Source organism: Drosophila guanche, unplaced genomic scaffold, assembly GCF_900245975.1.
Source record: "Drosophila guanche unplaced genomic scaffold, DGUA_6, whole genome shotgun sequence".
Classification (NCBI taxonomy): Eukaryota; Metazoa; Arthropoda; class Insecta; order Diptera; family Drosophilidae; genus Drosophila; species Drosophila guanche.
This window is the reverse complement of record NW_022995743.1, coordinates 9,999,762-10,027,337: the sequence shown is the minus strand read 5'-3', so window position 1 is coordinate 10,027,337 and position 27,576 is coordinate 9,999,762. Positions and strand designations below refer to the sequence as shown.

The 27,576-nt window shown below is 48.0% G+C and overlaps 4 protein-coding genes across 5 annotated transcripts; all 4 read right to left on the bottom strand.

Moving 5' to 3' along the window:
• Positions 1–1,201: 1,201 nt before the first annotated feature.
• Positions 1,202–3,491, bottom strand: LOC117578524 (angiotensin-converting enzyme). The gene is made up of 6 exons (XM_034264084.1): positions 3,404–3,491; positions 2,084–3,343; positions 1,804–2,021; positions 1,624–1,746; positions 1,375–1,553; positions 1,202–1,316 (listed from the first exon to the last, which is right to left on the bottom strand). The coding sequence occupies exons 1-6, from the start codon at positions 3,449–3,451 to the stop codon at positions 1,306–1,308; spliced, it is 1,839 nt and encodes a 612-aa protein (XP_034119975.1). The 5' UTR covers positions 3,452–3,491; the 3' UTR covers positions 1,202–1,305.
• A 120-nt stretch (positions 3,492–3,611) lies between these two features.
• LOC117578519 (phenoloxidase 2) lies at positions 3,612–6,084 on the bottom strand. Its single transcript, XM_034264067.1, has 4 exons — positions 5,026–6,084; positions 4,868–4,963; positions 4,051–4,812; positions 3,612–3,981 (listed from the first exon to the last, which is right to left on the bottom strand). The coding sequence occupies exons 1-4, from the start codon at positions 6,007–6,009 to the stop codon at positions 3,766–3,768; spliced, it is 2,058 nt and encodes a 685-aa protein (XP_034119958.1). The 5' UTR covers positions 6,010–6,084; the 3' UTR covers positions 3,612–3,765.
• Positions 6,085–6,273: 189 nt separating this feature from the next.
• On the bottom strand, positions 6,274–19,540 carry LOC117578530 (putative sodium-coupled neutral amino acid transporter 11). 2 transcript variants are annotated; one of them, XM_034264096.1, is made up of 11 exons: positions 19,264–19,540; positions 18,725–19,030; positions 16,066–16,125; positions 11,475–11,786; positions 11,128–11,242; positions 10,794–11,046; positions 9,685–9,755; positions 9,439–9,600; positions 9,127–9,239; positions 8,820–9,011; positions 6,274–8,368 (listed from the first exon to the last, which is right to left on the bottom strand). In XM_034264096.1, the coding sequence occupies exons 2-11, from the start codon at positions 18,779–18,781 to the stop codon at positions 8,105–8,107; spliced, it is 1,599 nt and encodes a 532-aa protein (XP_034119987.1). In that variant the 5' UTR covers positions 18,782–19,030; positions 19,264–19,540; the 3' UTR covers positions 6,274–8,104. The 2 variants fall into 2 exon arrangements, with proteins under 2 accessions (XP_034119987.1, XP_034119996.1); XM_034264105.1 differs by lacking the exon at positions 16,066–16,125 and having other exon boundaries at positions 19,264–19,539.
• Positions 19,541–19,860: 320 nt separating this feature from the next.
• LOC117578543 (protein NLRC3) lies at positions 19,861–21,100 on the bottom strand. The gene has a single exon (XM_034264117.1). It carries the CDS (start codon positions 21,066–21,068, stop codon positions 19,908–19,910), a length of 1,161 nt encoding a protein of 386 aa, XP_034120008.1. The 5' UTR covers positions 21,069–21,100; the 3' UTR covers positions 19,861–19,907.
• Between the last annotated feature and the right edge of the window lie 6,476 nt (positions 21,101–27,576).

The following is a 27,576-nucleotide window of genomic DNA, read 5'->3' as shown; positions in this document are numbered from 1 at the left end:
ACTCCGTTGCGGGGGGCTGGCAGCCGTGCAATGTGCCATGTCAAAGTTGGACTCGGCTCGAGTGTGCAGTGGCAGTGGCTGTGGCTGTGGCTGCAACTGGAAATGATTCAATTTCACGACCATTCATTCCGCTGGGAGGACGCGTTTTGGCGCAATTAGCAAGCGGCAGGCAAGGGGCGCACGCACGCAATGCATGCAGCTGCCACGCCCACAGACGCCCACAGACAAAAAGGAAATCCAATCGAGGGAAAAGGCACTCGTCCGGCTAAATGTGAAAAGTCCGCCATCAGGCAGCTGCCAGGGGGGAGAGTGTTTCGTGGCAGGCAGGGTTCCGCCGACCTTGCAGCGGCCGCACCGCCGATTGCTCCACAATTCGATGGGCTTGGACGTTGTCGTGGCTAATGACCGCACCAAGGCGGACACTGAGACAGAGCCACAGAATCGCTGACCTTTCGCCAGTCCCAGTCCAAGTCCGAGCATTGTCCATTGACGCGCAGCAACTGAAGCGAAGCGCAGACCACTCCAGCCCAAAGTCTGGCCCTGTCTGAGATCCAGCCTGTGGCTTGGCTAAGTGTTGACAGCTGCAAGAGTGCTTCGGATGTGGATGTGGACGCAATCAAGCGGCGAAGATAACGCGCAGCGGGCAGCGGCAAGCGGCCAGCGGTCGGCGGTCGGCGGTGCGCTTCGATGAGCTTCAGCCGGGAACGGAACGGAACGGAATGGCTCTCGGATTGCGACACTTCAGCGCAAGCAAAGCAGCCACCACCTCCGCCTCCCTGCAGTGCCACAGGTTGCCAGCCATCCGCTGTGGTCGGGGTACCCATAAAATATATGGTAAAACATCAAAATGGCCAATGGCCGGAACAAATTGTACGGCTGACTGGCACTCAATTGGGAAATTCTTTCAGTCTCTGTGAAACTTTACTCTTTAGGCAATATTCACATAGTTCTTAGGCAATCAAGGCAATTTGCAAACGAAGTGCCATTGAAAATATGCTGAACGGATGTTATTTGGTTTGAATAATAATTTGAATCGTGGATTCTGCGCGCCTTCAACAGCACTACTTTCATCTCACTCGCACATACGTGTTCGCCCGTTGCACATGCGAAAGTGCAATAAGGCAAGCGTGCGAGCGGGATGGCAGTAGCTGCATGAACTAGTTCTGTGAACGAACAAAACGTAACGTAACGCGCGTTTGAATTCAAATTTGAATTTTGTGTTCTTTTATTCATATTTTGATAAAATTGCATATAACTCAAGGAGAAGAGATGAAAGAACAAATGTTGACTGTGAAATGACACACCTCAAACAATTTCTGCAAATAAAAAGCACATCATTGGCATGAATACATGAACAAACACCGATTTACTCACTTTTCTTGGTGGAGGTCCAACCAATTTTGGCATTTGCCTGCCTGTTGTGATTCTTAAGCCAATTGAAAACGGGCTCATAGTACTCCAGAAGTGCCACGCTGCTGAGGCTGGCGTTATTTGGCAATATTTTGCCCACAACCTCCTTCCAGGGACGCGTGGAGCCCAGCGACATCATTGATCTGGGAATGGAATGCAATGGTAAATTTGATTAAAGTCCAAGTTTCATTTGGAAGAGAAGGAAAACCTTGCCTTAGATCATTTCCCACAGCATTGTTGCCATAGAAATCGCAATTGTGGAGCTGTCCGGTGTGGCGGCTCTTCTGGCAGAGCGCGCGATAGAACTGATAGCCCAAAATCTCGGAGATGAATTTCCTGCAGGCGAGGGATCGATTTTAAACACTTTCTTGTGCACACTGAACGTCCACTCACTGGGTCTGGAAATTCTGATCGATGTTCACGTAGAATTTGTAGGGAAAATCGATGGCTCCCTCGGCACGGTCCGCTGGCGGCTCAATGCCCGCATGCAGCTCCAGCAGTCGCCAGTAGTGCCTGTTGACCGTGTCCATGTCCACGGTGTCGTTCAGCAGATCGTGCATCACCTTGGTGTGCACATAGTACAGGGGAATGTTGAGGACCGTGTGGATGCTCTGGCCAGAGAAGGGTTCCTTGGTTAGTCAACGCATAAGCTCTAGCTGAAGCCCCAACTCACCATTCGGAACAGTCGATTCATCAGAGCCTTCTCGGTGAACTGCACGCCCTTGGCCAGTCCGCGTCCGGTCAGATGGGCGGGCGACGAGGCGGACAGGACTACAGCCTCGCCCACAGGGAACTCCAAGTTGTATGCCTTGAAGTAGTACGAGGGCAGTCGGCTCTTCTGGCTGGCGTAGTAGACGCGTGCCATGTGGCTGTGGTATTGCATCAGTTTCCTGAAGCTCACCTTCTCGCAGTACATGAGGTAAACGTGCGGGGTCAGGTCGAAGATGGAGGGGCGACAGTCGTCGTCCGGCTTGTCCTCGTTTGGCTCCCTGATCTGATTCTTGTGGAAGTCGGCGGAGAGTGGTTGGAAGCCCAGCGATGTGTAGAAGCTCTCGGACTCATTGATCAGCGCCTTGGCACTGAGATGCGACACAAAGTCATCGTACTGCGGCAGCTCCGAGCGCGGAAAGAACTCTTCCAGCACGCTGTCGGGGCCCCAGGCCTGTTCGAGTACCTGTTGGAAGAGGTGATCGGGTATGGGTCCATTGGGATCGATCACATCGGCTCCGTACTTCTTGAACAGCTGCTGGCGGACGAAGGAGTGCAGCTGCTGATGGAAGGGCTTCAGCTCCGCCATTGCCTGCTCCATGTGCTGCAGCAGCTCGTGGCTGTCGAAGCGGTACCAGAGCTTGTGCACGGGTACTTCCAGGATCTTGGCCGCCTTCTGGTACGACTGCACAATGGTGTAGAAATTGAGGGAGGCCCAGAGCTGGTTCTTCTCGCGCCACGTCTCCCAGTAGTACTTCAACTCGTCGGAGTCCTTGCTCTGCTGCACGATCCGCTGTATGTCCGGATAGTAGGCAATGGGACTGTCGTCCTCGTCGGGCATATTGGCCCCGCCCAGATACGGCTCAATGTCCTTGTCCGTGGAGAGGGTCTGCAGGGCCACCAGATTCATCTGCACCGACGAAAAGTAGTCATCCCCGAGCACAAAAAGATCGCCAACGCAGCGCAATTCCTGCAGAGCGTGCCTCGACTCTGCGTTTTGGACTCTGCTCAGATCGAAGCCGCCGGCCTGCCGCGAAATGCTGACCAGCTCATCGGCGATCCGCTTCACATTTGTCAGCTTCGTGAACAGCGCCTCGAAGTCGTCCTCATTGTTGGCCGAGTACGTCTCGGCGGCTATTTCGTTGTAAAACTTGTAGTAGCGCGCACTCGACTGATCAATGAACGTCTTGGCCTCGAGGTCATAGTTGGCAGCGGCGGATGAGAGCTGGTGAGAGTGGGGAATCGCAGATTAGGCAATCGCCATGCGACGGTGTTGGATGCTTACGCCAATGGCTGCTATCAAGACCAGGGATAGACACTGGAGGTGGCTCATCTCAAATCAGTTTCACTTTCGCACTTGACGCTGGGTGTGCTGGAACAGCACTGAGCCGCCCATGGGCATGGGGCAAACATTTAAAGCGTTTTTCCCCCGAGGCTGCTGATAAGCGCAACCAGAGGCCATCGCAGTGTTCGTAATTGAGAACAAAAGTGGCTTTGTGGAATGCCATGATGTCTTGTTTATTCTAAGGCTAGTGGCTCAATAAAGATGCAATAGATTGCTAAAAGTAATAAGAGTACGGGTATATCTAGTGATGTGCAAGGCCGTCGTCAGGGTGGATGTCCATTTGCGGTTGTGGATCAGTGGATTCAGCGGGTCTGGCGCGTGACCGTGCGGTTCTCGTGGCGAATGCTCACGTCCACGATGCTCATGTTGGGCGTGAGGAAGTTCACCAGACGATCAGCACCAGTGCGGGGCAGTCTGTCGAATGGATAGCCCATGGCCTGGCGATCCGGGTACAGGCGATCGCGGACGCCACAGTAGGAGGCGGCATCGCTGCAACGGCCCACCAGTTGCTGGTCAACCTACAGGAAATGCATCGAAGACAGTCAACCAACTAGATATGTGAATACCAGAGAGTGTTGGACACTCACCCTGTCGTTCTCGTAGTTGGAAATCATGACAAACAGATCGCAGGGCAGACCCTCGGGCAGGCCCTTGGGTATGAGCATGTGATTGGGCCAGCCGCAGCCGCAGAAGTTGAACTCGAGTTCCTCGGGTGAGCCGGTGGTGGGGCGATTGGCATCCAGATTGCGGAAGGTGCGCTCGAAGGGAATCGTGACGCTGGACTCTGTGGAGCGGCGGCGAATGGTGTTGGGTCCGGGATTCAGGGACACCACAAACTTGTCCAGCTCGACCATCATGAGGCGCTGCTCCCGCAGCAGCATGGGCTGGCCACGCTCGTCGTTCTTGGGGGCCATGAAGATGCGGCAGTAGCCGAAGCGCTGGGCTCCTCCGTCGTTGTTCACGTTGATGGTGTAGGTGAAGGGCAGGTGCTGCAGATGGCTGAAGCGGGCGAAGACATTGCCGCGGGGCAGAAAGTCGAAGCCGCGCGACAGATCCACATCCGACTGCTGCCAGAAGGTGCTCAGGGCATTGGCCTGTCCCCCATTGGTGGCCACCTGAATGCCCGTGATCGAGATGCCGGTGTAGTTCAGCTGGGTGTCCGTGTAGGCGGGCAGGCGGGACTTGTGCTCCTGGAAGATGCGATCGATGTACGAATGCCACTTGTAAAAGACGGGATCACGCATGGCCGTGGACACATCGCCCATCACGCCGAAGGACTCCAAGTGCTTGTTGCTGGGATCGTGGGAGTACGAGATGAATGTGTGGCCATTGTTGTGCAAGTCTCCATACTGAAAAGGGTCCATGAGTAATGGGCAACAGGGAGGGAGGACATGTGGTGCTTACCAACACCCGATTGGGCGACAGAATCGAGGCTTCAATCATGTTGCCCAGATGATCAATGCCCCTGGCCTCGTCCAGTGGAATGCGTGTGCCGCGCTCCTAAATGACAAATTCGAATTAGTGTTGCTGTCAAAGTGTGTTGCTGTTCCAATCGCACTCACATCCATGACGAATCCTTGGTGAATGGCCTCGTAGATGCGATCGCGCCAGCGCTCCAGATCCCCAATTTCCACATTCAGTTGATCGGCCTCGCGGTTCAGGTCGCTGAGACGGGTGTTCTCGAAGCGTGGCGGCCAGGCGCGACTGGCCACCAGGGAGTCCATCTTGGGGAAGTAACCCTCGGCAATGGGTTCGCGCAAGTTGTTGAACGGCTGGACACGGGACAAGTTGTTGCTGAAGCGCTCCATGTTGTAGCGGGCGATGACCTGCTGGTGCATGTAGTAGAAGAGTTCGCCGCGACGATCCTTGGCGACGATGCTGCGGTCGGTGGCCTCGAAGGGGTACACCAGATGCCAGTGCCAGTGGTGCAGATTGATGCCCAGATCCTCGCGGAAGTACCACAGCCGGTGCTCGGGGTCCAGGTCGGAGGCCGTGTAGTCGCGGGGAATGGTGATGGGCATCCGCGAGCCGGATTGCACCACGAACGACTCCTCCCGCAGCTGGCGCATCACCTGCGAATCGATGAAGCGATCGGGGAAGGTCTGCGAGAAGGAGGGCAGGTCCAGACCCTGCGTGTCCGGGCGATGGAGCAGAGCCACCGACAGGGCATAGTTGAAGAGGACCGGATTGACGCGATCCCTGGCGTAGACGGCCACGCTCTGCAGATCGTCCACGGAGCGCATGTTCATGAAGATGTCGATCAGGCGGCCGGCAATGCGTCGGTGCTTGGGCAGGAACAGGGAGAACTGCTCGTCGCGGCCCAGGGACATGGGAATGCGCAGATCCGGAATGGAGATCTCTCGCACCGGCACCCGCTGCTCCACTTTCTCGCCGACACGGCTCTGCACCTCGTTGCTGATGGGACGGTAGCGGTCGGTGAGGAAGGAGTCCGGCACATCGAAGACCGTCACCTTCTTGCCCTTGTCCATGAAGACGGGCTCGGTGGGATGATCGAAGAGCAGCAGCAGATTCTTCTTGTCAGCCATTTTGGATGATTTGAATGTGGAGAGGGAAACACTCGACTGTCGGTGGTGTATGCTGTCACTGGAAGCGATGAGACTTCACAACTGTGACTGAAGAGTGCACGGTCTAGCCGTTTTATAGCAAAGCCCCAAACCCGGCGCCTGTTATCACCCACAGAGAGAAGGAACCTGGGAAAGAAATGTTTGTGCAGGAAAACCGCAGAGTTTGTTGTTTTGGTTTTAGCATATTTCTAAAATACATTCTTTATTGTTGTAAGTACGAGTACGAGTACGAGTATATCTGGTTGAGTTTCATATGCTTATCTATGCACACAATTGGAATGAAATTTGATTCGAGTTTGCTGCTGCTTTTGCTGTGGTTATCTCTGGCTTATGGCACACGCACACTCGCATGAGTATAAATCATAGCTCCTTCACTTCATCGACTCTAAACAGCTGTCTCTATACATTATATATATATAGTTTAATTTGCATAATACACTTAATAACAAATACATCATAACACATTGATTCGATTCCAATTGGGTTGTGTTCGAACGATAAACAAGTTGTCCCTACATCATTGCTCCTCATATATGTGTACGTCCACATTTAAATGTATGTTTATTTTGAGTAAGGAAACAACGAGAATGAACTGGTATGAGGATACAGATACTATTATCATACGAAAAAGCATTTGTATAGAGTGTATATACAGGAGAAATGTTTTCCTTGTGTGTGTATAAGCGATAGTTTCAGTTGGTTAGATCTTGTAAATAGTATCTTAGAAAAGCCATTTGTTGTTGCTTGTTGGTTGTTGGCTGTAGTTGTGTCCTGTGTGTCCTTGGCCATGATATGTTTTATGCCTAAGCTCTTGGAGTAGAGTCAATCGGGGAGTAGGGAGCTGGGATGGGATCTGGGACGTGGTCTGGGTCTTGTCTTCCCTCAGCCAGAGTAATAGTAGATAAGAAGTGACAGAAGAGAGCTTTGTGTGTAAGTGTAAACAACTTTAATCACTTCCATACATACATACATATCTACATAAAATCGTGCAATATAAATCAAGAGTAGTACAAAAATATATATCTCGTCTATACAATGTATATAAATGTCTCTGAATGTCTGTTGCATATAAGTACGTGTACGTAAATTCAAAATAGAATTCAGTGCTGTTAACAACTCAAAACTGTTGTCCTGTCCAGATCGATGTGTACGCGAGTAGAAGTTGCATATGGAAAGGGATTATGTTTTGGACAAAGCTTCTTCGTGTCTGGGAGCTAAAGCAAATATTTATGCAAGTGTCTACGGTCTGTAGAGCTGACCACATATATATATAAAACATTGTTACATGATCTGATAACACATACATTACATACATAGTTACAAATTTGTTGGTATATAATACTTTGGTTTTGATTTTGATTCGATTCTCAACTTGGGTTTCGTACTTCCTAGTGGAGTATTTTGCATGTGTATATTGGTGCCCAAATAGTTTCAGAATACGCTAAAGCTACGAATAACATCTAGTTCTAGGTTTGAGTTTGAGTTTTGATTTGGTTTCGATTCGAAGTACAAGTTCATCCATACAATAAGTATATGTATGTGTGTGTGTGTGTGTGTGTGTGTGTGTATCGAGGAACTTTCGCTACATCTATATTGGGGGGAGGGTGGCGCTCAACAACATCGACTTCAGGAGGGATCCAACGAAATGTACAAAACGAATAGGTTTCCGGGTTGGGGCAGGGGGTGCATTTAACTGGGGTAACTCGTTCAGAGAGAGATTTCCTTGCCTTTGTACTGAGATTCACTCGTATCACTTCCACTTCCACTTCCACACTCGAGTACAATACTTTGTATTGCCTACCACTTACATATGTACTTATGTACCTACCTACACTCGCCCAGACACTCTCGAGTATCTGCGACTCAGGTACAAGTTTCTTTCCTTGCGAAGGTGCAGCTGTAAAACCGAGGGTAAAATCAAGACTTTCAACCCATTTTTAGATACTTAAGAACTTAAAAGCAATTATCCCAGCCCGCCAATACCCATTTCCAATTGCTAATGGCCTTAAATAATTCCGATTGCGATTCCGATTTGGTTACCCTTACTCCCGGGCGATTAATTCACCATCTTTGTGGAGGCTACCTCGGCGGTGGCATTCTGGAACTCCTGCCGGCAATAGCCCAATACAATATCCGACCGACATTCGTCGCCCATTAGGCCGGGCAGCAGCACCGCAGCGCCCAGGATGGTCACAAGGGCACCGAACACCACCAGGCCCAGAGCTGGCAGCTTCTCGCGGCTGAAGAGGGCGTGCGGCTCCATCCGGATGTAGGCCAGGCCGGGCAGTATATAAGCCAAGGGTATGGCTGCCAGTAGACCCTAAAAAATACATAAATTTACATCGAAATGCAAAACCAAAATGGGCGTAAAATTGTGTGCGGTCATTTGGGCATGGGATCGGGCATATTGGGAATACCAAAACCCTTGGCCAGAGTCCATGAGGAAATGGAAAGTTCATAAACATTTCCCGACTCTCTATAGAGAAATTTACTGCAGAGAAAGAGAGAACTTTGCAGTGTTGCATATCGAATGTATGTAAATGTCATCACTTCAAAAGATTTTGGTGGAGAATTATGGTACGCCGTGGGCAGCATTTACGTTCGAACACACATCATTTGAAAAGGATATTCGGATTGAAATCGATTGATTTCCGTGCAAGATACGGTAGGAAGTATAATTACATACTTGAGGACCACTGGCCAATGGATTCGGGAGGTTCAAAAGGGTCAAATTCGAGTCGAGTGGCGTGGAGGGGGAAAATCATACTCACATTGAGTTCCAGCACAGAGCCGAGGCAGTCGGTCATGGGCGATATGATGAAGGCGCTGAAAACGATGGCCATGGTAATGGCTTTCGAGTACTCATCGATTATGGCTCCCTTCTCCAAGTTGGGGTCCTTGTCCTGGGTAAACTCACTGATGGGCTCCTTCAGCACGAACCGATGGACTAATGCGCGCACAATCTGGGCAAGAGAACGAAAATAAATGGCAGAGCAGCGGCAAGGGAAATGATTGTAGCAGAAAACTTTCTCAAGTGACTGTCGAAATAAACAGGAGGATAAGTGGGCTAACGCTAACCTCTCGAGAAACGAAGCATTCGATGGGAAAGGTCAGCAGAATGGATATGGAGAAGAGAACACGCGAAAAGTTCATCAGGTCGTCATCCCAGCAGTAGTTCTCCAGCAAGTCGCCTGCGAAACAAACAAACAAACAAACAGTGAGATGAGAGATGGACAACAGAGATGGACATCCCCTCGACAGATAAGCGAAAAGCAGCAAAAATATAATCGAGCCAAGCAAGGAAATTCTACAAATTGCCTGTCAATGCAATTAAATGCAATTTACGTCAATCCCACAATTCCTCAGTCTCGCTCTCGCTCTCATGCTCACCTTGGGACAGGGCACGGAAGGTGGAGTATCCCGCGATGCCGAACAGGGCCGCCACAGTCCAGGCGAAACCAATCGAAATGTGGGTGACCTTCTCCCAGCGCTCCATGGTCGCGTCGCGCATCGATTGATAAACGAGAAATGTATTGTGATGGCACATGAAAGCTGTAGTCCCCAGTTCCCAAGAAGTACAGATGCGAAATTGACAACCATTGATAAATGAATGGGAGGCAGGCGGCAAACACTCACCAAAGACCATGATGCCTGTGGCTGGTATTAGATCAGAGTTAGCAAAGCGCCACGAATCCGCAGTGTCCGTTCTGTAAGTACATAAGAAAAAGGGGTGAAAAAAGGGTAAAAGGTGCAGGGAGGAAGAGGAGGGTGTTAAAAGGGTTCTCCCAAGAAATATTACATAAAGTTAACACCAAATTAACATTTCGTTGGCTCTAAGAAATGTGAATAGCTCGCATACAGAATGGTCCAAATAAAAGGAAAAAGAAAACAAAAGGTGTGTGGGGGGGTGGCAAGATAAGAAGCAACAGTGAGGCAGGCCGCAAATTGGAAATTTATTTAAATTTTATGCCCCGCAACAGACGCAACATTCAAGAGTGAACCGAGCTGCTCTTCCCTTCCCACCACACACACACACAGTTTATTTTTTAAGCTGAAACTAAAGTCCAATCTGAATATGCAGCTCCCCCATGCGATGGCCCTGAAAAGTGGAAGAGAAAGTGTGTACTTCCACCTCCCTCACTCGCATTTGAATGTACATACACTTATGTATGTATATGCTCGGGGTATGTATGCATACAACTAAGTTGCCGATGCAACAGACTCAAACTCAAACTCAACCCAACTCGACTCGACTAATGAAAAGCCATAAAAGCCAAACAAGTGGCACACTAAATTTTATGAGCTGAGCGTTCCCAGCAGCAGCCCCGAACAGTACAGAGAGGTCGGAGTGCGAGCAACAGTAGCCACCGCCCTGGGCAGTGGCCGCAGATTTGAAAGCACTAAAGCGGCACTTAGCTCTAAGGCCCAGAAGCACCGCCACCAATCCAGCTTAGGGGTGCGAGAAAGCGGCGGCAGGTCCATACACCATTTATAATTAAAATGCAAATAAATCATTAAGCGTTCCCGTTTAATATTCTAATTTTGATAAATAGCTTCTAAAACAAATGGTTTCAGTTGCCAATTAACATTTTAATTGACTTGATGGGGGAAAACTCGTTATAACTCAGGGCGAAGGAACTTTTAAGTGACCTCCAAACAATTTTCTAGCGGAAAAACTGCTCTACATCCAATCAGGAAAACTATTAACCTGTCTGTAGACACGAGTGTGCATGGGTTCCACTTACACTTTATAATCGCCGGACATGAGCTTGATGATGACGGCAAACAGAATGAAGACGACGCAGGCCAGGCTGATGAAGCTGGCTCTGGCCAGCCGGGAGACGTTCTTGTACAAACAGAGGGGCATCACAACACCGACATTGACAAAGAAGACCACGCCCAGTCGAACGGCGCCCATGGAGGCGCCCCAGGAGGGGAAGAAGCGAACGAGCACCTTGGACAGGGTATCGCCCACGACAACGTTGTAGGAAATCATGGCTGAAAAGAGAGGAGAGAGGAGAAAGGAGAATACTCGTACTCGCACATGACCGCCGAGGCGCTGCGAGGCGACCAACTCACCCAGAAAGGGATACATGAACTGGAGCAGGGAGAGCAGGTAGTAGCCGTACTTCCCGTAGGCAGCCTCCATGATGCCCGGATAGCTGAACCTGCCGCAAATGTGGCCGCATCTGACCTGAAAGTGAAACGGGGGATTAAACGGTTCAGCACGACACTCGTTTCATCCTGCATGTGTCGGACATTAATTAATTATGCAGAATATGCAAATGCAAATGCCCCACGGAGGGGCATATGGTGTGCATTTGGCTTGATATTCGCTTTAAAACCTGCATCGATGCAGCTCCAAATCTGCGCAGTTTGATGGCTTGATTGCTCAGCTGAGTTAACGAGCATTTGGCTGTACTCACCATTAGGATGAGTGAGTAATCGGTTATGTAGGCGACGAGGATGAGCAGGGCCAGGCCCATGCCGAAGCCGGCACGATGCAGTGCGTACGGTATGCCAATGACGCCGCTGCCCACAATGGAGTTGATATAGTTGAACGAGGCCTGTGGCAACGAGGACAATGTGTCGCCCAGCGTGGCATCATGTTGTGGTTGCTGTTGCTGGGAAGGATGGCGTTGTTGCTGTTGCTGTTGCTGTTGTTGCTGCTGCTGCAGCTGTTGATGGTGTTGTTGTGGCTGCTGTCCCTGTTGCTGATGTGTTGCCTGATGGTTGTTCTGGGCAATGGGAAAGGGAAGATAGAAATTTGTCTCTCTTTTGCTCTCTCCCTCCCTCCTCTCTCTCTCTCTCTCTCTGTAATATTGCACGTTGATTGGGGTATGAGCGCAAAATTGCCTCGAGTGGCTCTTTACATCAAAAGCAAAGCCACCCACCCCAGCTGCCGCCAGTCAACGTTGCGTATACGCACCGTATATCCCTGGCAAAGGTAAACTCGTATCCGTATCGTAAATTGCGGTTGTGCCAGAATACCTCGGTTATGGTATGTGTATTTCCTTTGCCATGGTTACGATACGATACGAGTCCAACTGGCAAAGGAGTCCCACTCCTACCCCACTGCTGGCAACACCCCAGCACAGCAGCTCCCACCCGCTGCCAGCCGCCTGCCATAAAAGACAATTTTATATCAAGAGCTCTAACATAAACATAAATAAAATTCCTCAGCCACGTCATAAAGTCACGAATGGCGGACATGCAGTTGGGGATGGGCATGGCCCCACACACTAAAAATGGGAAATGAAAAGCAGAAGGGATAGAGCCGAATTTTGAGGCAAAACTTCTGCCAGCTAGCTGGCAATTAAAGAAGTTTCTCACAACTTAACTTTGGAGCATACAAACAGTAAACAGTGAAAAAGTGAAACAGCAAACAGAAGCCGAAAAAGTTTCGCACTTGCCAAGGCAACTTCCCCACCAAGAACAGAACCCCTCCGCTCTACACCTCCTCTTTAAGAGTGCGGGAATTGTAAATATTTTCCGCACACTAGTTTAAAACGGTTGTAGTCGGTGCAGGTGTAGGTGTCGGCACAGGCGATGGGTAATGAACATTTGCAAATGAAAATTACGCGCGAGTTGAGTTGAGTTTTCAATTCAATTAAGTGGCGTCAAAGGTCGCCTTCTGCGAGGTGTTCTGAGTGAGTGGAGGACACCCGTTCCGTGCGGCGCAAGGGCAAAGTGCCGTTGAGTATCAAAAGAAAATGGCTAATTATGAAGCACGAGCCTGGGCCTCGCCACACTTCAGTGCCAAGGAGCGAGCATCCAGGCAAGGCCGCACCAGCTGCGGCCAAATGAAATTACAAAGTGTCCGTTGTCAGATGTCCTCTGTCCTCTGTCCTCTGTGCTATCTCCTAGACTCCTTTGCACCCGTTGCCTCCGCATAGGAGGAACAAATTGCGGCGTCGAATGGCAAATGGAGAAGGCAAATGGGCCAACGTTAATCTCGAGCGTCAGAGGAACCTTCGGGCAGCGAGAGCTGCAGGCGGTGCGCTATCCTTCAGCTTCAAAGCTGTGGAAACCCACGTAATGGAGCGGGTGATACGAATCCACACACTCACCCAGATAATTGATGGCCACCAGTTGTTTTGATTATTTTATCTTTGCAAACATTACCCCCTACACTAGAATTTTATCGCCAGTGTCGCTTAACATGAATGCTGGTAGGAGAGAGAACGGTTGAAGGTGAAACCATCCTCACAGAAACTAACCGGGCGCATCAGAAATCATAAATAATTGACTCAACTGAATACATGAATTCGTATGAATGAACAAAATCTGTTTCCGTTGTGCAATCGAGCATATTTTTGGGAATGGAATGGAATTATTCATTCATTCATACATATAGCAAAAAAGGCCCGACTGCAGGCTTAAGCCGGAAGTCTGATGAAGGACAATTGTGCTGTCCCCACTTTGGTCCAGGTGAAGCTTTGCGAGCCCATTAAAGTCTGCTTGAATTTTCAGTGCAAATTCCCATTAATAATTTGTCGGTATTCCCTTGGCAGCAATTAAACCTTGCGAATCCAATTAATTGTTAAAAAGGGAAAGGAAAATGGCAGAAGGGAATCTCAGTCGAACCTCAGTTGGGGAAAGAGCGTGCGAAGCGGGAAAAAAGGCAGCCACGACAGAAAGGAAAGTCTGAACTGTGAACTGTGAACTGTGAACTGCGAACAAGAGACAGGGTAGGGTGGTGGTTAGGCCTTCTCGCATCAAATACATGTACATATGTACCTGTCCTGTCCAACAGAACGTTTCTAATAAAAGACAAACATTGTCGAAGGCAAACACAAATACGAACACTGAGACCTGAAGCACTGAAACACACAGAAGGCAATCTCCATGAGAAGCGAACCCAAGAGAAAGGCAAAAGCCAGGAAACAAGCCAAGCCAAAACGAGCCCCAACCTGGTCCAAAGTGTGGTGCGGGCCTGATGGCAAACAAACCATTTTATGCACTGCACGATTTTAATTAATAACACTCATGTGTGTTTGGGTTTCTTACTCACTGCTCTCCGGCTCTCTGGCTGTACGTTCTTCTCTAATCCTCGTTCTCAGCTCCTGTTGCTGGCAAAAACCAGCATGCTAACAGGCTACACACACTTTAATGATCGAATCAAATATATCCTTTGCAGCGCATCCATTAGCAGCTCTTTTTGTGCATAGAGCCTGGCATTTAGAGTGTTTTGTGGGGATGTGGATCAATCAATTTCCAACCTGAGAAGTCTCACACAATGGCAACATACCTCATGAGCAATATTTCAATAGCCCAAGGAAGTTGTTTGGCTAAAAGTGGACTCATATTTGGCCGAATGGCCTCTCTAATGAAATTAGAAAAGGAAAGCAACACAATGGGAGTAACAATTTTCGCTTTAATGGAAACGTTTAGGCAAACAGTGTGGCTTTGGGAATGGGGTGGGGTGTCTACATATGTATTTTCGTGTACGTGTGTACGACAAAAAATTATGAGAGTGGCAAAATGTTAACGTGACACTCGCCGCAGGCATTGCTGAACTTTTGCACTGCAGTTCGTGTCGGGATGGGTATAGGTATGAGGATGGGGATGGGGATATTGACACAACGTGTCGACAACGTTGCAATTGTTGCCACCACCGTTGCCTGGGTTGCACACATGGGGATAGACAAGCTGAGCAGAGTCAGCCCCGTGGCTCCCCGATGTCCCTCCGCAAAAGCAAACACAAACATGCCAGGCAGCCAAATGGTGCACGGTTACAGGCCTGCCCTCTAGTCAGGTTTGCAATGGTTGCGTTCTGGATCTGTCCTTCACATTTTGCCTGACAATTTGAGGGCTTAATTCTTTCTTTCTCTTTATGCCCGAAGCGCAATTAATCAGTCATCTTCGACTGAAGCCAACAGCTGTTTCGCCTCTTGAAATAAAAAGCCTAATTGAGAACCAACCTGTGAGTGGTGGGGTGGGTGGGCCTGCTGAGAGCGTCTCAACTACTGGCAATTTGCTTTTGGTGGCAACCCGGCCATTAGTTGGGCAAACAATCAGAGCTGCCTGCTGTCCGGGGTTTCTTTTTTCGGTACCCCTATTCCAGGCACTGTTAATGCCTAATGGCTTCGCCAACAGCAAAACTTTCGGTGCGAGCGCCTAAGAAAACAACAAAAGCCACCCACACACAGCGAGCTATAGAAAGTGAGAAGCATAGTGGGAGAAATTCCTTACTTATGCATGGTAATGCATCAAATATTACACAATGTTCCCTTCTTCAAGTTCTAGGCCAACATTTATTGCTTTCATTTCCCAACCAAAACAAGCCAAGAAGCCAGCACATCGTGTCGAGGAAATCCTTTCTTGTGGCTGACATTCTCTGCTTTCGGTTTGTGGGCTAAGCTTTGGCTTACTGAGAAGTCACATCTTTTTCGTATAGTCACATGCACCTACAATGGTGTCTTCTTAATCAGCTTAGTTACAATTGAAAAGATGGCCATCAGCCAGCACGGAGCTGCACAGAGACTACCACTAAGGGTTCTTCTTTTTTGTTTCACTAGAATGAATATTCTCTTCTCGCTTAAAGGCATACAAGGATACATTTTGGATGGTAATTTATCATTATTATCAACTGGTATCAACTGGATTTTGTTTGATGCATTATTTAATAATGCTCGCGCGAGCACGAAGGCAAAGTCTACAGAGCGCAGCGGCTGGGAAATCTTTCTTAATAAGAACATTCTTTTGATGTCCAGAGCCAGAGACCAAAAGCAATTTGGACCGCCCCAAAGACCTCGGTAAAGGTCGCGGCCAGAATGCCTGAAATGTTTCTTTCTCTGTCTGTCTGTCTGTCTGTCTGTCTGTCTGTCTGTCGACCGCCTTCTCTTTCTCAGTGCGGCACTTGGAATTTAATGAATGCGAAGAGGAATAGTACATACAAATGTGAATGTCAATGTGAGTGTGTGGAGGATACGACTATTACGAATGGGGTCGATGCGAGTGCAGCGAGTGCGGGGAAGGGTACTTGACAATATGCGAATGTGGGTCAAAGTTTACCTTCATTAGATTGTTGAAGTCATCGAAAGCATAGGCCTCGGCAACAGACACATCGCTGCCCTGCATAAACGAATAAGAATCAAATTGTTAGCCACTAAGTCGAGTTCACTCCACAGCCAACAAAGCCAACATTCCACGCCACATAAAAACAAATCAAACCAAATTATAATAAATATAAAAAAACATGCGAGTGTACGAGTAAATGTGTGTGCATGGCATACAAAAATATTGTAGGGGGAAAGTCGGGTGCAAAAAAAACGAATTCCAATTTATTCGCCAGCGAAATCCGTATGTTCTATCTTTCTACGAGCATGTGCATATATCTTTATGGAACACGTGTTTTCAGATACATTTATGTATGTACAATATATCTGAGCGCCACCTCCATTATTCGCGTGGTTCAGTGGTTGGCTGGAATATCTCTCCTTTTTATCGTTTTCCCCGTCACTTTTCGAGACACAAACACACACAGCAACAGCAACAGCAACAGCTACAGATACCCAGTGGCCCAGAACGCGTTTGCTTTTATTGTCTTCCCTCCAACAACACACACGCGCGGCGGGGGAGGAAGAATCCATCAGGGAGTGAGAGAAAGAGAGAGAGAGAGAGATAAAATCGCTTTGGCAGGCACACTGGATATCGAAACCATTTAGGACACACAATGCATGCAGACCACCCACCGATCCCCAAGAGATGGATTGAGGAACCTGCCAACGTCGATGGCGGCGGCAGAAAGCACCTTTGCCACCGGGCCACGAATGAGATTTGCGAGACGTTTTGATTGCTAGTAGTAGTAGCCATCCAACCCATCACAGCTATGCAACAGTTTTGTGTGCATTGCATAACTTTTCACAGACATTACGCATACGCACACACACACAATGTGCACTTGACACTTGCTCGACAATAATTCACTTGCAGCTCGAGTGCCTGGTACACACCACTCAGCACTCACCACTCTTAGTCGCACACTCCATCATCCACTTTGTCGTGGGCGTAATCGTAGTCTACTTGCCTGGAGAGGGTCTGCTGTCAGCCATCAATAGCCATTGGGTTTTTCGAATTTACTTAAATTGGGCAGTGCGGTGCGAGCGACGTTTGATTGAATTGGGTCGATTGGGATTGGAATTCTGATGGAATTAAACGGTCATGGAGGGCTTAGTGGCCAATTTGAAATTCCAATAGAAGTTAATTGCTGGAGAGTGAGTGGGAGTGGGACTGAAGACCAAACTAACCGCGTTTAGCCAGTGCACTGGCTGATGATGCCTCTCTGACATTGATTTCTGCTATACCCAAGTGGGCGGCATTGTCATTGTCATTGTACCTCCCGCTGTCCCTGTCCCTGTCCCTGTCCCTCTCCCACTTCCTATCCCTGTCACAGTTCCTGTTGCTGCTGCTGACATTCTTATTTGATGCCTCAGCTGGCCCAGCAGCCAGCCCGGCCAAGGCCAACCAGCACACACCACATGCCTTGAATACTAAGCGTGCCGATTAAGGGGATGGGCAAGGGGCATGGGGCGTGGGGAAAGTGCAAGTCAGGCTCCACTCATCGGTCTGTGGAGCAGGCCTCATAAATCCTCCTCCACTCGAGTATGTGTTGTGTAATTAAAGGTCGTGCTCGCTCTTGCCTCTTATTGATTTTGTTATCAAGTACGGCCCGGCCCGCCTGGGAGCTTGAGGCTTAATTTAATTTTCAATTTAGTTTAAAGTTCCTCGAAAGTTTACATCTTCCCGACAAATATTACAGCCCTGTAAAGGTCAAGGGGAAAGACAATGAATCTTCGAGCTTGTATCGCCAGAACGCTTGCTGCCCTTTCTTGCCCCTGCGTGGTCGCATCCATTAATCATACGAGTCCCAGTGCCGTGCCATGTTGTGAATTGTGATTTGGATTATCACTCAATCAAGAACACGATTTGACGATTGTAATGTGTCATTCATTGGCTGAGTGGGAGTAGTGGGAATACTGGGGCTGGGAAAGCGCAAACAAATTGATTTAACAGTTTTTGTGCTCTTGTGTGTTGGACGGGCAAGAGTCTGTGGGTGTGTGTGTGTGTGTGTGTGTGGGCGGACACGCAAGCCAATTTCGGTGGTCGAACGGAAAGGAAACCATAACGAGCTTATGGGCTAATCGAGCATAATCCATTCTGTCATCGGGGTTCGAGCATCGGCAGCTGCCGAGCCAAAAGCTGCCTCCAGCCAGATTCGGTTTATGCAAAATGCCTGAGGGAGAGGAATGCTTACACCCACCAGGCCATGGATGCTTACATTTTGATGGATTGACAGGGTCTGTTGTTTATTAACAATTCATTTGACAAGCCAGTTGACGAAATAAATTGTAATATTTATTGGGCTTGTTGCGCCACACAAATGCTGAAACAACAGCGAACTTTGATTACATTTGCCCTGTAGGCGCCCAGCTGATCTGTGAAATCGCAATGGGGCACAGGTACAGTCGGTGTGTGCTCGTGTGGGTGTGCAATTAGTTGGGTTTCCTGCGCTGGCTGGCGTATCCGAGTGTGTGCAATTAGTGTGCAACAAAAGAGCTGCTGGCATGCAAGCGGGGGGGGGGAGTCCAAAAACAAGCTCATTTCAAACTACATTTAAGTGCATATAATTACAGGATGGACTCTGACTCTGAGTCTGACTCTGGCCTCTCACCTGACGCTGAAGAATGTAGCTAAATTCTGTGGCCGTGTTGCGTCGACTGTCGTTCATTTTGCTCAGTTGGCCCCGTCTGGCTTTTGGCTGGTCTTTGGTTTAGTTTTTAGTGCGAGTAATAGTAAAAGTTTTACCAGCTTCCTTGCTTCAGTTTTAGTCGAGTTTTCTTAGTTGGGTTTGCCCTTAGTTGTGCTACAGCAGAGCTTGTTTTAGTTTTGTTGACTTTAGGTGGGTTGTTGGCGTGATTTTATTAAAGTAGTTAGTGAGTCGCTTCAGCTTCCGCTCAAAGGAAGCAGCAGCAGCCGTCTGCAAGCAAATAAACAAATTTTACCTAAAGTAAGACCAACTCAATGACAAGTGGCAATTCTGCAGTTTGATTGCAAGTTATACAAGAATTAGCACTTTCACTTTTCATTTGCGGCACACGTGGGAAAACAGTTCTAGTCTAGCAATTATTTTCTTTTCATTTATTTTGTATTTAAATCATATTATTTATGTGGAATTTTGCATTGCATTATTTTTTGCTAAAGTTTTCTGACCGTTCAATCGGGTGTTCGATGCGATTGGGTTGGTTCGACGCTTTCGTTGAGACTGACTGCTGCAATACAAATATATAGGGGAACTCTCAACAAGGATAACGTTGGCGCTGTCCTGTCGTCGCGGCCGTCTCGGTGTCTGCTGCTGCCACTGCTGCTGCCTCGTGTCGCGTCGTGTGCGCTGTTTGCTGCTCAAGTTCTGTGCTCAATGCTTCGCAGTTGTTGGCTGCGCATAATGCTCTTATTGTTGTTTTTTGACTTTGAAATTGCCAACAATAATGCACACACTCAGACACACTTTACGCACACACACTCACACTCACACTCACACATATCCATGCAAGAGAGAGCAGAGAGCGCTCTCACAATAACAAAGCAAAAGCCGGAAACGAAAGCGAAAGTTGCCAGACATCGCACAGCTGTTCCACACGAGCTTTAAGCTGTGTCCCGTCACAGCTCAGTAAACGCTCTTGGCAAGGGTTTGCAGGACACTCTGGCAACGCTCTCCTCTCGCACGTCGCTTCATTCATCTTTTCGGTTAACACGAAGCCGAATATCAAGCGCGAATATCAGAGATGGCAACACTGCCAACTGTTTTCTAATCATAATTTTAGCACAACTAAGTAAAATTACAGCAAATGGAAGTGTCAACGCCAGGGCACAATGCGATAGTCCTGCAGCACCTCATCGTAGGTATAACTTATATCGATCTCCTCGTGCAGCACCACCTCTGCGTCCAGCAGTCGCCGCACAATCATGGCCGAGCGAGCGTCGAAGCTGTTGCCATATAGATTCAGGCGCTTCATCTTCGACTCCTTCTTGATGGTCAGCAGAACGAGGTTGATGCCCGACGCTCCAATGTCGTTGTGGTTCAGATACAAGTGCTGCAGCATGCGGCACGAACTGAGATACTTGGCGATCCATTCTGCGCCATGGGTCCCAATACTGTTGCAGCTAATGTCCAGCAGCTCCAGACCGCCGCCCTGAGCGATGCCTCGCATGAGGAGAAGGGTACCATCGGCGGAGATCAGATTGCTGGCGAGATTGAGCTGCCGCAAGGCGCACTTGCTGCTGTACAGATACTCGGCAATGGGCTGCATGTCCTGGGCCGTGAACTCGCAGTGCTGAAGCGTGAGCACAGCCAGGCCGTTCTGCATGAGAAGCGAGCCAATTATGGAGGCAATCTTCTCCGTGTCCAGGCTGAGCGTGAGGCCCATGAGGCGGCTGGCATTCAGGCTGCGAACACCCGACTTGTGGACGCCATCGGCCACCAGGGCAAAGTTGTACTGGCTGAGACTGCAGTGGGATACGTTGAGGGTGCGCAGGGTCTTGCTGACCAGCAGAAATTCTCTCAGCAGCCGAACATTCTGATCGCTGAGGGGCGTGCCCTCCAAGTTGAGCTCGCTGACCTGCATCTGTGCCGCATTGAGACGCAACATCACAAAGAACTCTGTTGGCAACTGCATCAGCTTCAGCTCGATCTTCCACACGGGAATCAGCGAGCGGGCAAACTCCTGCAGCAGCTTGGCATCCCAGTTGCTCACCACCACGCTCCAGATGGACACCTCCTGCAGGGGTCGCCGCAACAAAAAGTTCACAATAATGCGAAAGTCCCGAATGCAATGGTAGCGCCGGCCCAAGCGCTCCTCAAAGTCCAATCTACGGAACTGGAACTTCATGAACGGTCGTTTGTCGTACTCCCGCTGCCAGCAGTAGAGCAGTAAGATCGTGAACAAGCGGCGCTTCTCACGGGGTGCATCCATGCACCGACCCGGATCATATCCGCACGGCAATCCTATGTCGCACATCCTGGCTGATCCTTTGGGAGAACTTCTGCTTATATTTGTGTAATTTGAATGGAAAATTAAACTAGTATTTGTTGAATTTTGTATGACAATTTCGACTTGGGTGTATCACTTTGCTCAGTGATTTTAAATTATATGGGTTGATCCACTGACGAGAATCGAAATACGCTCTAAACGGTAAGGCACACGAACCGAAGTAAACTACACACGTAGCTCGTTGCTTTACACGAACTTCTACTTATACATGCTTTATACAGTGTTCAGTGGCGCCACAGTTCAAATAAGAAAACCGTTAACTTAACAGCCGTTATAGCGTATAGGCCTAAATGCTCGTAAATTCTCTAAAAAAGGAGGGCAATCAGGAAATGTACATGTAGAAAAAATACGAGTGAATTAAAAATAAGACTGGATACAAGAAATTAATTAAAAGTAATTGGTTTTGGCTCTACCAAGCTGGTCTGACAGTTGTAAAGATTGTAATGGAATATTAAAAACAAAATAGAATTAAAATCCTAGCTGAAACCGTAACAGTTTGGTTTGCACTCTACGTCAGCTACAGAAGATTTGAATCGTCAACGTGGGACACGAGATAAAGAATCCTACTATTTCGTTTTGGCTAAAGAAGTAAAACGCAAAAGTTAGTGAAACCAGGAGTATGCCAGAATGCCTTCATTTTATGTGAAATCCACACAAAAGTGCTCGTACAACAAGCATGCTTTCAGGCGGGAAAGACATTTACTCTCATGGCTGTATGGCACATTACGTGACTACGAAATGTAGAATTTGTGTAAAAAACAGTCGGTTTAACGGTGAAATTTGAATGTGAGATGGGGTCCAAACATATGAATCTAATATAAATACTTCAGTACATATGAGCCTAATAGAAATTTTACACATTTCATAGACAAGCGCCATATTCTGAACTAATATTAACCATGAAAACAACTACCTGCGACTATCCAAATACCAGGCAGACTCAAATCAGTTTAATCTAGAACCATATTCATATGGAGAAGCAAGACAACTAAAGTGCAAGTAGGTATGTTCATAACCACATTGGAAGTGGTATATAAACAATTAAAGTTTAAACTTAAAATAGGCCAAGTAGGATGCATATGTACATATGTATGTACGTCTCTTCATATTTATTTACGAGTCGAGAAGTCTAGCCCATTTCCGAGATTGTCTTGTGTGCTAAAAGGAATGGCATTCATGCCCGATTTTATTCGCCTATTTTGGAGCAGTTTACCATAGTCGAAAAAGTTGTCCATCATTGGCATAGTTTCGAGAACTCGCAGCACATACTTGGCCACGGCCAAAATTACCATAAACGACATTTCATTCATTTATTAGTCAGTGCCATAGCTAAGGGCTGTCCCTGTCCCTGTCCCACAATTAATACATTGTCAACCGCCTGGTGCCCATCAGCGTCATCTCGGTTGGGTCTGGCATACTGGCATCCTGGCATGCCGGCACGTGCCAGTGGTACTTATAAATACGCTGTAGACCCAAAACCGATATGATTATTTATTTATACTTCTACAGCAGCCACATGTACATTGTATGTGAGTCTGTGGTGCGCACGTAACGAGTGGAGAATGCTAGGGTATGGAAGGTATTTATGCCATTTATGGTTATGGTTGCATCTTCATTTATTTGATTACCTTGGAAAGGCTAAGGTGCATCGAGGCACATCGAGGAGACTGAATCCAAAGCGCAGGCTCTATCACTCAATGGTCTGGCCAGAGTGGCCCGGCGTGGCGACAGGTGCCTCATTCGATAGACAAAGTGACTGATGATTGTGATCCAATCTGGGAGCTGGGAGTTATTTTTCACTTTTACTACCACACGACAAATCGGTGGTTCTGTCTTGGGCTGTCTTGGCCATGTCTGGACATGGACATCTAACTGCTCGTATCTGCATTGATTTACGACATTTAGGATAGCCAGGAGCCAGCAGCCAGCAGCCAGCAGCCAGGAGCCCAAGTTTCGTTCTTGGCTTAGTCATCGATGGTCCCGACAAGATGGCCGACCGAAGGCAATTAACAGCGGCGACAATTTGGCATGTTGTGGCTCAAATTGAAATTCAAAAAAGTGGCAAAAGAAGCAACTCGAATGTGCGATGCGATGGTTATCTGTGCTTGGGAAAAAACGAGATAATTAAAAATATTGTAAAATGCCAGACGGCCAGACGCTCATAATTGCTGGCAAAGGCAAACTCCAAGAAGACAGACGCAGTCTCAGTCTCAGTCTCAGTCTCAGTCTCAGTTTACAGCTACCAGACAACGCGACGCGACGAAACGGACGACAGAGCACCAGAAGCGCTCCACCATTGCATGTGCATATCATTTAAATAACTTTGCGAAACGCAATGTGTGAAACTGCAGCAGGAGCAGCAGCAGCAGCAGCATTGGCCACAAACTATCCAAAGAGCCTGGCTGAGTGGCAGACCCGAACATACAAGACCAGACCAGCCATGGTCCATATTTGGATGCAACAAACAGTAGAGAACTGCAGCAACTGCGTCGCATCTGCATCTGCATCTGCATCTGCATCAGTTAAGGACAGCATCGACATCGGCAGCAACTGTCTGCGACTGCGACTGCCACTGCCTCCAGACAAACTGCAGACAAGAGTAACATGCACTTGTCTCCACACATGGCTGGGTCAGCCTCGGTCTCTGCCCCATCTCCATCTCCATCTCCATCTCCATAACCATCTCCATCAGTCTCTGTCCCCAACCCCAATCACCATCTCCTGGCCCGGCAACGCATTCATTGTCAATTTTGACTATCAACAAGATGCGACTACAACACACGCCTGGTTAAATGCCAACATCAACATTACATACTTGTGTCTGCTGCCATTGGAACTGCGACGAGCTGTCTGGCTCGGGGTCTCGGTCTCGGTCTCGGTCGGCGTCTGCGTCTCGGTATCGGTCTCGGTCTCGGTCCTGCTTCTGTATCTGTCTGAAAAAGGGGCTGGGCCGAATGTCGAAACATCAACAGAAGCCAAGAGACGGCACGCGAAAGTCTTAAGAACCGAAAACGAAAATTCACAAAAATTAATAACATTCAAAAATGAGCCCAGAGGCAGAAACTAAATATTTCTAACGACGTATTTGTACTCTAATCGTACTCGCACTAATACAGATTCTGTTCATATGGGAGATGCTACATAAGTAGATTTATTTAGATCTGTAAATGGATGTTTGAGATTACGTAGGATGAAGCTTGTAAGTTGGTATTAAGATGTTCACTTTCGGTGAACCCAGTGCCACACCATAAGACCCATTCTTATGGCAGGGTAGCTCGAAAAGAGCAGCTACGGCCAAAGAGGTGGCAGAAACTGAACCGTAGCAGCGAATGCGAACGTACCTCGAGCAGACAACCACACAATAACAAATTGGCTTCTGGTCTTTGCATTCCACATGCAATCTGAGACAACAATCACGGCAACTGCATTTGGCGGGTGCACCGGTAGCTGGTAGCCGGTAACCGGTAGAAGGTAACCAGGAGCCAGCAGCCGGGATGGGATCTGACAAGCAGCAGCAGCAGTGGCCGAGAGCCATTAGCTCTGGCTTCGAACAAGTGAGCGCACGCACCGACATGGTAACACCCACGGAGCATGCTCGACCAGCAAGCCAGCAAGCCAGCAAGCAGCTAACTAACCAATATTCATACATACATACATATATGTACATAAATATGTTCCAATGCAAGTGATGGGGGACACGGACACGGGTCTGGGGTCTGGGGTCTGGGGACTGGGTCTGCATTTGAGCTGTCTTGACACGTCTGCTTCGGTGGTGCTGCTGGTGTTGCTCTTGCTGTTGCTGGTGGCTGCCGAACGTCATGTATTTTTAATAGACCTGCCACCACCAGTCCAGTGAATGTTCCTCCTTCTCCAAGCATGCTCGTATCTGTTGCTTTTGCTGCTTCGGATGAGAGATGACTGCAGCCAGCCAGTCAGCCAGCCAGCCAGCCAACTTGAGAATTTTGTGATCCCTCATGCATCGCCCAGCCTGCGGGTGAGGTACAATTATGTTAATTACGTGTTATATTGATGGTTAAATAATTTTCCTTCAGTACTTGCATAATTAATGACCATGGGGATTTGATTGTACGGAGTGTGTTTACTCTCCCCAATAGCACGGGAGTTATGCAATTTGGAATGGGATGCCAACATTGTATCCATCTTCAAGTTTTCTACAGTTGGCAAGGATTGTCAGTCCTTGTCACATTGATTTGGCCTGAGGAACTCCCAATAAACATCTATTAGTATATTTACCTCCAACTACAAAATCAATAAAACTCAATCGGAGAATTCCAAAGGCCGTCTGTCGCTGGATTGATAAGAGGCTAATTTAATCTCCATGTCACCTGTCAATTAATAAGAGTAGTTTTCGATTATCTTGAGAGATAGTTGGATGTGTGATAAGTTACACCATGCTAATAATAAATATTCCTGGTTGGCATATTAAAGTCTATTATATTCAGGCCAAACTCACAGGGGGCGCCCCAGAGCCCCCCTCCTAACAACAAAGACTATTTACGTCTTGTTCAATCATGTTGTTCCGATAAGCAGGCAGACCCAAGGCAGCTCGCCTTATCGGCTTTAGGGCCCCCCCTATTGTTGGGGCTTATACATAGTTGGTGTGAATGTGATTAGAAATTAATTATAGAAAGGTGCCAGAACTCGAGTGGCAACTTGTAACTATTCAGCTGCTGTTTGTCGGATGGCAGTCTTGCAATCACTTCAAAGTTAAGTGTGAGCAACCGATTAAAGGCCCACTGAACAGCCAGATGTTTTTGATGGTAGGCTCTGATGGTGGTGCTACTGGTGTTAACCGCCGTACCCCTCACGTGCCTGCACCTGCTGATAGGCGCATTGAATTGTTGCTCATTGACGGCAATTGGTATTGCCGGCTACCGTTTAGAATTAAGCTGCCTAAAGTGGCCCGAGCGTGAGACATGCTCGTGGTACGAATTTGCCAGAAAATTTGTTTTGAAAATATACTCAGAGAAATGCCAAAAAGTGTGTTGCGGCTCCAATGTCCATCGATCAAGATCAAAAGAAAACGACAGCGACAACTAACTGCCAATTACTGGGCTGCTGGGATGGAACCAGAAGAAAGTGGCATGCTTCGGGATCAGGCGAGACAACAGCCTTGAAAAGTTAATGAAAAATCAAACACTGAAACCAAATTCTGTCTTAGTTTTGACTTGACTCATTTCGCATTCCAATCGTTTGTAGTATCTACATATATATGTTTGTACCTTCTTGTTGGCGGTCTGGTGTTTATTTTCGTGGGTGTTTTGATTATCCGTCTACATTGTCCCCAAAGTGGGACAAACTCTGTCCGAATGCTCGGGCGAGTCAAATCAACAAACATTATTATATAAACCTGATGATGACAAGGGAGCTCGCTTAGTTCCGTTCCACACGAGTGTTTTTTTTATTGTATTTCGTTCCTCTTGCCTTTTTTTTTATTTCGGGGAGTGGGATTATGATTCGGGGCATTTGATGCGATTGCAATTTTACATAACAGTCGCCGTCTGGGGGGGGGCACGGGGGTTTCTCACACGTCTGGGGTCCGTCTCCGTCCCTCCTTGTGTCCTCTCTTTGTAGGTGTTTCATTTGAAGCTTAAACGATGTGTAGACATATGTACATATAATACGTATCAGATGAATGTCGAGGCAGACGGAGACGGAGACGGAGACGGAGACTCGACGAGCAGACGGTGAGAAATCCAGACTTCACAAAGTGATTCAAATTATACAATCATTTTGAAATTCAATTTTGGTCCAGACGAAACGTTGATAATGATGATGTGGAGATGTGGCTGATGATGATGATGGAACTCTTAAGGCTGATAATGTTTAGATGCTGCAACAACAACAAACGTAAATAAATAAATAAATCAAGAACGTCCTTGAAGTCTCGCTGTTTTGATTTCCGTATCGTATGCAAATTGCCAGAGCCGAACGAATAATTCTTCCTTGGAATACGGGGAATACATGGGTTTCTGTTTAGGGCTTCTGGGGTTAATTCCGTACCAGGCACCACGCACCTCTAATAGGATATATCCGCCTAATTCAGCACCCCACTGATGAGAACTACAATACGCACTTTTTCCTTCCAGTTTGATTAATCCACACGCACAATTTCTAAGCGTCGCATCTAGGCAAAGCCACGAGCAACGGCAAAGCCAATTTATATATAAATCGCATGTGTCCCAAGCCCAGTGACATAACAGACGAAACTTGACTATCAAAACAATTTTATTAAGTCACAACTAATTGTGCGGTCGCCCCGAATCACATCAAATTAATCTAATCGCCCACGCACCCACCAATAATAGGAATTGTTTAAGTGTTCCGCACGTCAATAACATGTGTGAAGCGTGTCGTGATTTGCACAGAGATTGCAACTCGAGAATTTTACTGTTTGGAGTATTCGCGTTCCCCTGCCCGCCGGGCCCATAGATATGCCAAGCAAAAACACAAT

Coding starts and splice junctions, on each gene's coding strand:
- LOC117578519 (XM_034264067.1), bottom strand. CDS start 6,009: ATGGCTGACAAGAAGAATCTGCTGCTGCTCTTCGATCATCCCACCGAG. Junction 4,964..5,025: donor ACCAAGGATTCGTCATGGAT/GTGAGTGCGATT, acceptor TTTGTCATTTAG/GAGCGCGGCACACGCATTCC. Junction 4,813..4,867: donor TGTCGCCCAATCGGGTGTTG/GTAAGCACCACA, acceptor GACCCTTTTCAG/TATGGAGACTTGCACAACAA.
- LOC117578524 (XM_034264084.1), bottom strand. CDS start 3,451: ATGAGCCACCTCCAGTGTCTATCCCTGGTCTTGATAGCAGCCATTGGC. Junction 1,747..1,803: donor GATCAGAATTTCCAGACCCA/GTGAGTGGACGT, acceptor CCTCGCCTGCAG/GAAATTCATCTCCGAGATTT. Junction 1,554..1,623: donor GCTGTGGGAAATGATCTAAG/GCAAGGTTTTCC, acceptor TTCCATTCCCAG/ATCAATGATGTCGCTGGGCT.
- LOC117578543 (XM_034264117.1), bottom strand. CDS start 21,068: ATGTGCGACATAGGATTGCCGTGCGGATATGATCCGGGTCGGTGCATG.
- LOC117578530 (XM_034264096.1), bottom strand. CDS start 18,781: ATGAACGACAGTCGACGCAACACGGCCACAGAATTTAGCTACATTCTT. Junction 11,243..11,474: donor ATTACTCACTCATCCTAATG/GTGAGTACAGCC, acceptor TTTCACTTTCAG/GTCAGATGCGGCCACATTTG. Junction 8,369..8,819: donor GCTCTGTGCTGGAACTCAAT/GTGAGTATGATT, acceptor TGTATTTTTTAG/GGTCTACTGGCAGCCATACC.